We start from the raw sequence: 13,410 nt of genomic DNA on the forward strand, positions 1-13,410 counted from the left end.
AGCATACAATGATCCACACAAGTTTGCCTCGAAATTGCGTGGTTTTCCTTCTACTGTGCGAACTATCACCGTCGGCCATTTTTTTTATGGGAGTCAAAATTTTGACCCCCATAAATGGCCGACGTGTTAGTCGACGAGGTAAAAGGAAAACCACGCAATTTCGAGGCATGTTTGTGTGGATCATTGTATTCTACTTTTACAACATCTTTCTACCCATATGCATTTTATAAAAAACGGTTACAAACGTTTTTCAAAGACCAACTCGACCGATCCAAGGCAACGTGTTCCTTTAAACTACCATTTCGTGCAAAAGGATACAAATTAGACATACATGTAAGTATGACCACAATATTGTTGTATTCATAGCTTTATTGCTATTTTTTTTTTTTTTTTACATTTTCCACATTGAACTGTGCATAACTTAATAATGCATTGGGCGACATCTGACTCATTTTCACAGAGTGGGTCACATATGTGCTCATGGTCCCTTTAAAGCACAAAACTCTGTGGTAAACGGCACAATAAAATTGGGACCTGGTTCTCTAGTGAACCAGCCATGAAATTGGGACCTGGTTCTCTTAGTGAACCTGCCGTCGATTTCACAAAGAGTTAGGACTCGTCTTATCTCGAGTTAGGACGAGTAACTCGTCCTAACTTAGGATTAATCTTAAGGTCTGCATGCTACAGTGCAGGGTTGGGACTCGTCCTAAGTCCTAAGATTAGTCTTAAGTTAAGAAGAGTTTTGTGAAATCAACGGCAGCCATGAAATTGGGACCTGGTTCTCTTAGTGAACCATTGTAAAGGTTGTCGACTTCACCGATGGTGACAGTGACTGTATTACATGTATTTACAAGTGTGGTTGATTAGTTTTAAAGTTTATCAAATATTGTGTACAGTTAATTTAGTTTTGTCTGTTCTGGGGCTGGTTGTTTTTTTACAATAAAGCAGTTTTTATGAGTATTTTTATACCCAGTGATAAAGTGCATCACTCAAATTGTTGACTGCATATATAAATGTATTTTGAAGTTTAATTTTATTTCAAGATTACTTAAACATTCATTTGGTTTTACATACACGGCTCAATATGACAAAAAATTACATAAGAGCTTGTAGCTCAAACTGTTCACCGTTACTATTTTACAAGACAAGAATATTAGTAAGAAAGACATTTCTACAGAGTTTAACATGTGATTAATTTTTTATTTGAACAAGCACTAAGATTCATTTCATTTGTGTCAAGGGTTAGAATATTTTTGAAGTTAATTGAATGGTATTACCAGACTCAAAGTCGACATGTGAGCATAATTGATTTCAGATGTTAACACAGTGAGGTATTATTATGAAACGCACATGACTGCTGGCTTTGCAGTTAACTGACCAAGGGTTAAAATCACTGGCCTCAGGACTCGGGTCCAGTGTCAAATTGAAGCCCTGACATATTTTTGTCATTATTACATGAAGCAGCATTCTCCCGGCTTAAAAGCAGTGGACACTATTGGTAATTACTCAAAATAATCATTAGCATAAAACCTTACATGGTAATGAGTAATGAAGAGAGGTTGATAGTATACATGTGTAAGAGAAACAGGTCCCTCTGAAGTGGAGTAGTTTCCGAGAAAGAAGTAATTTTGCACGAATTTGATATCGAGACCTCAAGTTTGAGGTTTCGAAATCAATCATCAGAAAGCAGACAACTTCGTGTGACAAGGGTGTTTTTTTCTTTCATTATTATCTCACAACTTCGACGACCGATTGAGCTCAAATTTTCACAGGTTTGTTATTTTATGCATATAATGTTGAGATACACCAATATGAATGAGGGCAGGCCTGTTTGCTTTGTTTTTGAAAGGGCAAGGGCACCAAGGCATTTTCTCCTTGTTAAAAGGGCACCCTATGAAGAAATTGGAAATTTCTATTGGAAATTTTTTAAGGGCACCAAGGCAATGACCAGGGTGCATGGAGGCAATTGCCTTCATTGCCTCAGTGAAATATCAGGCCTGTTATGGACTAGTGAAAAAGCTGACAGACCAATTAAATGAAAAGCTGATTGGTCCAGCTGGTTAGTCACTGAAAAAGTTAAGGGCTATAACCCAGTGTAGTAATAACTACTTTTATACTTTTTTGTACAAGCCTAAGTAAACATTGAGATTAGTCTTGTAATGAGACCTTGCACTGACATCTAACTTTTATACTATTTGCAACACTATTTATTTTGACAGGCTGATTGCAAATAATATGTGTACAAACAATATTTTTGTGTGCAAATACTGGGCTCAATTTCACAAAAAGGTATGATGATTTTGAATGCCAACCGATCTTAAAGGCAGTGGACACTTGGTAATTACTCAAAATAATTATTAGCATAAAACCTTTCTTGGTGACGAGTAATGGGGAGAGGTTGATGGTATAAACATTGTGAGAAACAGCTCCCTCTGAAGTGCCATAGTTTTCGAGAAAGAAGTAATTTTCCACGAATTTGATTTCGAGACCTCAGATTTAAAACTTGAGGTCTCGAAATCAACCATCTAATCGCACACAACTTTGTGTGACAAGGGCGTTTTTTTTTTTTATAGTTATCTCACAACTCCGACGACCAATCGAGCTCAAATTTTCACAGGTTTGTTATTTTATGCCTATGTTGAGATACACCAACTGTGAAGGCTAGTCTTTGACAATTACCAATAGTGTCCACTGCCTTTAAAAGCTTACCAAAGTGCGATTTCACAAAGTCACAATACAAATCACTATGGTAATTAATGACGACTCATTGTAAGATTAGATGGTTCTTATTAGAGCTTTATGAAATCAAGCCCAGCATTTGCCTAATATGTGTATTATACACTGTATTGACCAAGTATGACACGGACATTGACCAAGAATATTGTGATTATGACGTCATCTGATGGGTCAATACAGTGCATTGTAAGAAGTGGATGGGTTTACTGTGCACGTAATATTTCATAATAAAGTTAGAGTTGCACTGCACAACGATTTCAGACTAGCCTGTTGGTTTTCTGTCAATTTGGGTTTGCTATTCTATTAGATTTAATAAATAATAAAAATTCATTGTAGGTATCTTTTCAAACAGTTTCCATATCTTTTCGGTAAAACAGTGTTGTCCAAGGTCCACACTTTGTGTACCACAACTTCTATATCAAATAACAAACCTGTGAAAATTTAGGCTCAATCGGTCATCGGAGTCGGGAGAAAACAACGGAAAACCCCACCCTTGTTTCCGCGCGTTTCGCCGTGTCATGACATGTGTTTAAAATAAATCCGTAATTCTCGTTAACGAGAATTTATATTGTTTTGCTGTTTTCTCAAAAAGTATAGCATTTCATGGAATAATATTTCAAGAGAAGTATTTCACCATTGCCTTCTGTAAACCCTGTAAGTTATTTGTAAATCTGTGAACTTTTTTCCTTTTTTTTCTGAACCGAAACGGTCCAATGGCTTTAAAAGATGTTTAGCAAACTTTCTAAGACAACATTTTGACTGTCAGTATTTTATAATTAAAAGACAAAAAAGTTTATGAAATATTACTACTTCCTAATAATAGTGTGTCGTCAAGGAAATAATTAATCACCTTTTGTTTATATAGGTCAATCTGGTCTTTCAACCCTAGGAAGACAACCACTGGTACGTTGAACTAAGATGTAGTACTTCAAATTCATCCCATAATGCGCGAGAAACTTTGTATTTATTGCAACACTTCCTTACAAAGATTCTGCCTTTTGATTTTAGTGTAGAGCGCGGTGCTATTGATTAAACTCATAATAACCAAATGTACTACCCCATGACAACTGATGTACTTTCCATGGCAACAAATATACTGTACCCATAGCAACAGCAGCTTCTTGATACATTGATGTCTAGGCACATAAATATTGTACTGGAGGGTGTTATAAAACCAAACATTGACTGCTTTTACTCATGCAATGGTTAAAACTACACTTCTGTGTTTCCCGGAGGTGCAGGTTTTTTTTCCTCGGCTTCACCTCGGGAAAATAAAACATGCCTAGCTAGGATCACATCGACAGTCATTTAAACCATGTAGCACTAGCACTAAAAGCAGTCAATATTTTTGGTGTACTATCCACCACCATCAATATGAACACAAAATTAACTTGGTAGTTTCCAACTGAGAAAATCAGTATGTTTATGATATGATTATTGCTTGGGGTAATGTTTTCACCTACTCCTAGAACCAAGCGGTTTTGTTCCGCTATCGTCTCCCGTAACGGGAGACGATAGTGGAACGAAACCGCATAGTCATGATAGTTCTAGGAGTAGTTGTCACCCAGGTAGGTCACTGTCGTGTCGGATTTGCTACATCTTTACCAAATAACTAATCCTTTCTTTCACTTATTCTTGCACAACCAATCCTAATCGCCTCATTAGAGGACATGGCATAGTTTTGTCGATCAACTCAAGTCGAAGACTCGGACTGGTGTAAATCATGTTTTCCTTGTATTTGCACATTTTACTGCTTTTAAGCCTTAAGTTGTAGCACTACTCCTCCGAAAGGGGACGTCATCTGTAGAGGCGAGGTCACAGTGGATGCACTGAATAATTTTGAGCAAATTCGGGTGGTGACTATTTGTCAACCACTGGTCAATATTCCATGCCATGGTTACCTATGAATTGAATACATCCTGGGTACCAGGCAAAATCGACCAATGGTCGACTATAAAGTCGACTTTAGTGCCTCACTCGAACTTGCTCTTTGTTGTGGTGATGTGTTTATTCAGGCGTGCACGCAGCAGCTAGACTATGACGTGAAGATGACCGCTGCCTCTGGACGATGTCTGAACAAAATATAATCTGGAATCTTTGACCACTTCCCACAATAACTTCTTCCCGTCCATCCATGCGGTCTATTTTAATTCCAGGTCTTCTTCTTAATCTTAGTCCCATTCCTATTTATCTACCGTCTCTTTGCCATCCCCGTTGGCCTCCACTCTTTGTTGCTGATCGTTCAACTCCTCCGGTGCACTCCCCTCCGCCTCATAGTCATCCTCCTCCGGCGGAGAGGGGGGCTGTGGAATGTGGAAGTTCGGGTCGTTCAGCCGGTCGAGGAAGGACGTCAGAAGTGATTTGTTCAGGTGGTCCGTCTGTGTTATTTCACGCTCGTTTTGGCTTGCATTCTCTTCTTCTGCCATGTCGTCGGTAACTTCCAATGGAACACCATTCGGTGGGCTTACCCCCGGGTTGTTTCCAGTGTTCTCTGAAGTATCCATTGACTCACCATTCGGCATTTTTGATGTTTAAATTTTGTTATTTCTACACACTGAATTGAAACAACTCATTTACTTCCGTATACGCGTATGCTGCACACAAACTCAAGAGGGCGCCCTTATGGAGGCCAAAAAGTTGCCGTAGTGTGTGTGACCATGGTGTGTAAAATGTTTCCATGAAGGGAATCCCCCGACTTCGACCCTTCCATCCAATGTCTGTCAGTGTCAAGTTCTTGAGCTGATTTAATTAACTATCTGACACACAGCAGTGAGGTGAGGCTGCATGCTGCTGATACTTTGCTGTGTAGAAACTAAGCAAGCATGGAGGTTGCGGCAACGTTGTTCACCGTGAAAGAAAAAGAATGCTTCCAAAGATTTCTCTCGAAAGAATTTAACATGAGTGAGCTCCTGTCACTGGTAGAAACCATCACCAATCGAAAGATTACCGTTCGAAACAAAAATGGTAGGCATTAGCCATTACAAAATAGTTCATTGTGGAATGTTTGTATCCTGGTGTCATGTGTTTTCAGTAGGATAACAGGAAAATTGTTCACAATCAAAAACTAAATATTTTTTTATCAAATCATCTAGCTAGGATTCTAGGCCTATCCAATTTTTTAACAATAACACTTACACTTCATGGTGTGTTGAAATTTTTAAAGTCACCTGGAAATAGATTTTTTTTTTTCTTTCAAACATAAGAGTATATGCTTACGAACAATAAAACAATTTTTTTAGTAATTGTTTGTCATGATTTATATGTTTAAAAAATATATAAAGTTGTTTGGGGGGCTGACTCCGCCTACCCCTTTTGTGACGTCAATCGAGGAAGACTTTGCCTGCAATGCGTATAGTAAACACACGTGTAAAGTACATGTACGTCCAAGTCGTGAGTTGGTACATTTCAAAAAGTGTTTTTCTGCATTCAGCAGCAATACACCTGGTCGGCATTGCCGGAAAAAACAAAAAAATGTTTTTTTGAAACGTACAAACTCACGACTTGGTCCGTACATGTACTTTGCAATTGTGTTTACTCTACGCATTACAGGCAAAGTATGCATCGATTTACGTCACAAACAGCGCCCTCTCGGGTCGGGGTCTACTCTTAAATTTGTAAATAACATAAGAACTGATTTTTTAAAACCTTAGTTAACTGTTTATTCACATTCCACTCATCAAAACACTATTAGTGACAAAAGCTTTATTTTGAAAAAATACCACTTCCATGTGACTTTAAAGTTTTGGTTTTACGTTGCGAGAGACAGTCCGCCATTAACAACAGTGCTTAAATGCATGCACGACATTGGAGCAACCTCATATTATGTTTTCACACCTTTCATTGGTTGGTATTTTATTGAATATTCAGAAGCTAGTGTGGCGTGCAAAATAAGTCAAAAATATTATTCAATTACTACTTAACAAATTTAATTACATTTTTGTCCTAAGGCATTTTGGCTACTATATTATTATTAGAATCCAGAGATATTATAAGGCATGAAAGTAAAACACCCCACCCCCTTGAAACACACACACTTCATAACAATCCGTTTTCCCCCATTTCAGACTAGTTGCGATAACGTAACCCTCCTCCCGACGGCCGCTCAGGCCAGAGGAATGAGGAGGGTTATGTTATCGCAACTAATTTCAGACCAGTAATGTTTAGTTTCAGAAGATAAGAAACCAATCTATGATATTTTCTCTTTAATGTAGACTTAATATTTATTACGCTTATCAGAATTTATTACAGTATGCAGTAAATCAAAATAATTTGTTTTTCCATTATCACTTAAAATATTTTAATATTTTCCCCATATTGGCACACCATAGAATCCCAAATAGTAACCACCTCACGTGATCCATCTAGTGACAAAAGCAGAAACTCAATCTAGCAGATAGTAATTTTGTTTTGAACTTTCGAGGTTGGATGATGTTTCTTTGACTCATTTGAATGTTGGCATAATAATGCACTAGTGATTAGTACCAAAAATCAATCATTTTATAAATATTTGAGCATAATCAACGACAGGAAACTTTTTTCTCAGCATGATTAAGCCTGATGAAAATACAGACTGGGAGTAAACTGCAGAGCTTCTGTCAACGGTTGAGCATGCACAGTCTCGCTGTAAATGGGAATCAAAGTTTGGGTTCAAAAACACATGAGGGTCGATAATATATGACCCGATGTACGATAGGGCGAGTTAAAGCAGTTATTTTAGCATTTTGTGTGGGACGGAGGACGAAACTGTGAGAAACGGCACTCCCTCTCTGAATTAACTTGGTTTTTGAGAAAGAAGTAATTTCAACTTATAAAAATAATCATTTGAATTTGATTTTGAGACCTCAGAATTAGATTTTGAGGTCTCGAAATCAAGCATCTGAAAGCACACAACTTTGTGTGACAAGGTGTTTTTTCTTACATTATTATCTCGCAACTTCGACGACCAATTGAGTTCAAATTTTCACAGGTTTGTTATTTTATGCATACGTTGAGATACACCGGGTGAGAAGACTGATCTTTGACAATTACCAATAGTGTCCACTGTCCAGCAGTGTCTTTAAATCAAGTCATATTTTCAATCTTTCTGCAGAGGCCATCAGAGCAATCATTGCTCACTCACAAAATGCTCTTGAGCTTCTGCGCAGAAGAAAGGTCAAAAGAGAGTACATCTTCCGGTTTTTATTATCAGAGAAAGTAGCTGTGTCATTAACGTCTGACAAGGCAACACTCATGAGGCAGTTTTTCTGGCATTGTGGAACGGAAGCACCTGCATTTGAGGAAGCTGTAGAGGTAAGGCAGTGAAATTAGGAAACAGTGTCCATCAGACATCCATCGAAAATTTCGTTCATCAAAAGAAAAAAAGTATTAAAGTTGTTTGTGGTCTTTTGCTTTTCAAGTGAAGTGACCAGTATAAAAAAGAGAACAAAACCCTCATGTTATCTCAAGTTAAAATATTGAGTACATAATAATAATAATAATAATAATAATAATAGTAATAATAATGATAACCCGTTTTTATATAGCGCTTTTCACACGCGGAGGGCGTCCCAAAGCGCTGCACATTATTACCGTTGGTCACTGGGCCTTAAATCACTCCTTAAAGCATGTCCACTTAATTATTATTGCTTCTCTTACTGCTCTCCACCCAGGGGTAAATGGGTACCTGTTAGTGCCTAGTACCTGTGAGGGCAGAGATGGTTCTTGTGATTGATTTAGCTTAGTGTGCTACATATTTGGCAGCACAGGCTGTATACTCTGTGCACAGGGAGCTGAGATGGTTTTAGGAATGAAAAGGCCCAGTGATCAGGGGTAATAAAGTTGGAAGCGCTTTGAGACATGGTGTATAAAGCGCTGTATAAAAAACACATTATTATTATTATAATTAATTATTGGACAAAAGCAGGTTTTCATACTATAATATGACAACTAGAACATATAACAAGAGTTTTGAAATGATTGATTTCAGGTTGCTGGAGAACTTCGCCGTAATGTCCCACCAGCAGCTTCAAGCGTCAGTTACACGTTCGTTCAACAGCACATTCATATATCAGGCAACTGCTCAACAGCACAGGTTCCAACTATGACACAAGAACTCGCACAACAATTTACGACATGGTTCTACCGTCAGTTGAACTCCAGTGCTCAAGGGAGCATGCCACCCTCTGAGTGGGGACCTCAACACTTCTGGGAGGGCTCCAGACTTCGGCTCATTGTCACCTCATCAGAAAGACGAACAGAAGTCTTCGAAGGGGCTGAACTAGTTGCAAACCGCTTGAAAAGTTTTGTGAGTGATGAAGGGCTGATGTTCAATCCTAACATCAGCCCAAGTGGTACCAGTGGATCGGACGACCCCCATGGGCTGGTCGTCGTGAGGGTTTGTGGTACTATTCATCGACATGATACATGTCTCGGAGTATTTGAGCAACAGTTTGGGCTCATCAGAGATCCTTTAAAACAGAACACATGGAAAATTAAATTCACTGATATGAACTTGAAAAAGTGTGCCGTTGAGAGAATGCCAACATTAGAGGGGCCACCTGATAGGTTAGCAATCACGTCGTGATCTGAATTGCAAATGAATTCAACAGTTTTATTGAAATGCATGTGATATTTGGTTTTACCCTACACTGTCGCTCAATAGTAGGAATGAATTTCACATGCACCTTAGTTTGAATTCCTACTTAGCAACCATCTACATTGGTAAGCTGTGTCAAATAATAAATATATATTATAACTCCACTTGCAAGGATTCTTGCTTTTGATTGGTTTAGAGCCTGTCACATGATCAGGCCTGTATGCTTCGTTTTTGAAAGGGCAAGGGCACCAAGGCATTTTCTCCTTGGTAAAGGGCACCCTATGAGGAAATTGTAAATTTGTACTGGAGCATTTCAAGGGCACCAAGGCAATGACAAGGGGCAACGAAGGCAATTGCCTCCGTTGCCTCCGTGAAGTATCAGGTCTGTATGATATATCTCAATTTTACTAGAAAGCCATGCTATAAGCCTTTTTGAGATAATGACGGACACAATGCTACAACACTATAAGGTTTGGGTAAATTTGTGTGTATACACCCAAACCAAACAGTACACTCCTATCAAGTCCGCAATACCTCAAAAAGGCTTATAGCAATGTGCTTCACATGCACTAAACACTTTAATATACCCATAGCAACAGTGAACTATATCCATAGCAACAGCAACTACCTGGTATCTAGACAGAATTTTATTTTTATGAGTACAATATGAGGTGATCCTGGGGCATTCTTTTTTTCCTCGTCTTTGCCTATGGAAAAATAGAATGCACTGAGGATCGATCTTGGGAGTTGTGGTTTAACAATAGCCTTTGAACCAACCAGTAGTTGTAATGTATTTTGTTATTCAAAGAATAGGGATAATTTGTTGGTTGCCATAAGTACTTTGAAGATTTGTTTTCTTAAATTGAAATCAGTCAAAGGCGGTTTTCCTTCTTGACGTTCTACAATATAATTAGCCAAATCAGCTAAGCGTAAACTTACACTATGTAAATCAGAGCTCATATTGGTCATGTAGCATTGATGCCTTGATATTAGAAGGTTCCTAGCTGAATATTCTTTATTACAGTTGCTTGGAAATTATTTTAGCACAGACAATGCAGCATAAAAAACAGGGTCACAGATTGGTTTTTGCCAACATAATCTGAATTTAAAAGCCAAATTATTAATTAAAGTACATAAAAGTCACTTGAGCAAGTTCCTGCTGAATACAATGCCTGCTTGCTGAGAAAACAGTAATAAACCTGTCTCTGTTTTCCAACAAGAACGTTGGATCCATCCATGTTTAGTGAGGTGACGGCAGGTTTACCAAGGGCATCTCTGGCTTTGGCGAATGCACACCACAGATATTTGAGAAATGATTCATGCTTGAATCACTTCTCAGATTCAACTCAAAATGTTTTATATTATCAACAGCTCTCCACTGATCGGTAATGTTCAAGTAAGTTTTTATGCAAGTATTTTGATTAATTTCCAACAGTGTCCAGTGACCTTTAAAGCTCTATGTTTGGACTTGTCTATTAGAAAGCTCCCTAGATAGTCTTTCTGTTTGTACAGGTCATTCTCTCGTACTGTAAAAATGTAAATTATTCTGTATAAATACCGCTGCCTTTTTCTGCCAAATCTTGCTTTTGGCTCAATCATGTCTCTATATTGGTGTAAGGCTTATATTAAGAAAGTATAAACCATTTATTATTTCTGGATTAGATTTGAGTTAAATCCTAGAGCTTGATCAATTTAAGGACTATTCTTTAGTTTTAAAAATAACACTTTGAAGGGTCAATGATTAATCATGATTAAAGCAATTGGACACTTTCGGTACAGAAAAAGAAAAAAAAGTTCACAAACTTACAAATAATTTACAGGGCTTACAGAAGGTAATGGTGAAAGACTTCTCTTGAAATATTATTCCTTGAAATGCTTTACTTTTTGAGAAAACTTTAAAACAATATCAATTCTCGATAGCGAGAATTACGGATTTATTTTAAACACATGTCATGACACGGCGAAACGTGCGGAAACAAGGGTGGGTTTTCCCGTTAATTTCTCCCGACTCTAATGACCAATTGAGCCTAAATTTTCACAGGTTTGTTATTTTATATATATAAGTTGTGATACACGAAGTGTGGGACTTGGACAATACTGTTTACCGAAAGTGTCCAATACCTTTAAAGGAACACGTTGCCTTGGATCGGTCGAGTTGGTCTTTGAAAAGCGTTTGTAACCATTTGTTATAAAATGCATGGGTAGAAAGATGTTGTAAAAGTAGAATACAATGATCCACACAAACATACCTCGAAATTGCACGGTTTTTCTTTTACCTCGTTGACTAACACGGTCGGCCATTTATGGGAATCAAATTTTTGACTCTCATAAATGGAAAAAACACACAATTTTGAGGCAAATTTGTGTGGATCATTGTATTCTACTTTTTAAACATCTTTCCAACCATATATGCATTTTTATAAACTACGGTTACAAACGCTTTTCGAAGACCAACTCGACCGATTCAAGGCAACGTGTTCCTTTAATTAGACTTGTTATAAATAAAAGAATCAAGGTCAACACAGTTGTTTTTAATATTGTGCCATAGCTGTAAGAATAGTAGAATAATAGAAGCGATAAGACTTTTTCAAGTCTAATTCCACTGTGCCATTTGGCTCAAGATTGTTTAGATTAAGAAAAGGAATCAAATTGATGACTCAGTTGCTATGCACGCAATCTCAAAACTATTCAAGATGAGCTAAGTCAGAGCTTGGACCTTTTGTGTGTGAATTTTTTGTTTCTTAGGCCTACTGATTTTGTTTGTGTATTTAGCAATGAAATTTGCTAAGTAGTGTTTGCTACTTATAACAGCTTCATGAAATTGGGCCAATATAACAATTTGGTGCGAAATGGCATAGGAGAAGTGGACTTTGGAGAATTGAAGTCACCTGCAGGTAAAAAGGCAGAGGGAGAGAGTAAGAAAATTATTTGAGATTAAATAAAACAAAAATAACAAACAAAACTATATTAAAAGTCTTCCTAGATTGCTAGTGTGTCTTCAGTTAATGTGATCACCTAAGGAAAGCGGATATATTTACCATAGTGAGTCCCCCCTTATTGATTCCTTTGATCAGCAGACCCATTGTTATATTTGAAACACTGTCTAGTACTGTCTAGTACTTAGCATTTTGAAAACAATATTAATCTTTGTCTTGATGGAATAGTTGATCGGCTCCTTACTAGGAACAACACTCAATGAGGTCAGGTCAGGATTGTGGACTTCCTAGTTACATTTATGCTCATCTATGAGTGTATGCCAATAAAAACTTAATGGGGCTATCTAGTGATGCTAGTTGTGTAGGGAAGTGAATTCCAACTTATGATGATAGGTGTTGGTTCTTGGAGGATGGAATTCTAAGGGTGAGCGGGGTGTGATTTCTAGATTCGACAGCTGTGGGGTCTATTAGGTTGAGATGTTCTTCCAGATCAAGTTGTTTATGGTTGTGGAATGTGACAAGTCTCTGGTTGAAGCAGCTGTCTTGACGTGAGGAAGCTGGATTTCATTTAGCATAATAGCTGTGACGATCGCTGGTCATCTCGCCACCTGTCAAGTTTTCCACCAACAAAGTCGCCCCCTGCAAAGTCGCCCCACTACCCGGATCGCCCCGGGTTGAAACAAAGTCACCCCCTGGCAATCTCGCCCCCAAACAATGTCGCCCCCTAACAAAGTCACCCCCTGACAATGTCGCCCCCAGCCAATGTCGCCCCCTAGCAAAGTCGCCCCCAGATGTTGTTCGGAAAATAATTAAGGTACAATAATTATGGTAAAAAAAAATAGTTAAAACATTTTCAGAAAAATTTCCATCTGAAGTAATGTGCTTGTGGAAGATCTAACCCTAACCTTAACCCTAACCCTAACCCTAACCCTAACCCTAACCCTAACCCTAACCCTTAATTATTTTCTGGGGGCGACTTTGCTAGGGGGCGACTTTGTTTGGGGGCGACATTGTCAGGGGGCGACTTTGTAACAACTCGGGGCGAGCCGGTGAGGGGGCGACTTTGCAGGGGGCGACTTTGTTGGTGGCAAGCTTGCTAGGTGGCGAGATGACCAGCCCCCGCTGTGACATAGCTATCCCAGATGCAGTTAAGCCAAACCGTTT

The 13,410-nt window shown here is 38.3% G+C and overlaps 1 protein-coding gene across 1 annotated transcript; it reads left to right on the plus strand.

The window, feature by feature from the left end:
* The first annotated feature begins 5,378 nt into the window (after positions 1-5,378).
* On the plus strand, positions 5,379-12,263 carry LOC139942232 (uncharacterized protein C3orf38 homolog). Its single transcript, XM_071939023.1, has 3 exons — positions 5,379-5,700; positions 7,826-8,025; positions 8,702-12,263. Exons 1-3 carry the CDS (start codon positions 5,559-5,561, stop codon positions 9,296-9,298), a joined length of 939 nt encoding a protein of 312 aa, XP_071795124.1. The 5' UTR covers positions 5,379-5,558; the 3' UTR covers positions 9,299-12,263.
* The last annotated feature ends 1,147 nt before the right edge of the window (positions 12,264-13,410 follow it).

Source organism: Asterias amurensis, chromosome 9, assembly GCF_032118995.1.
Source record: "Asterias amurensis chromosome 9, ASM3211899v1".
NCBI classification, from domain to species: domain Eukaryota; kingdom Metazoa; phylum Echinodermata; class Asteroidea; order Forcipulatida; family Asteriidae; genus Asterias; species Asterias amurensis.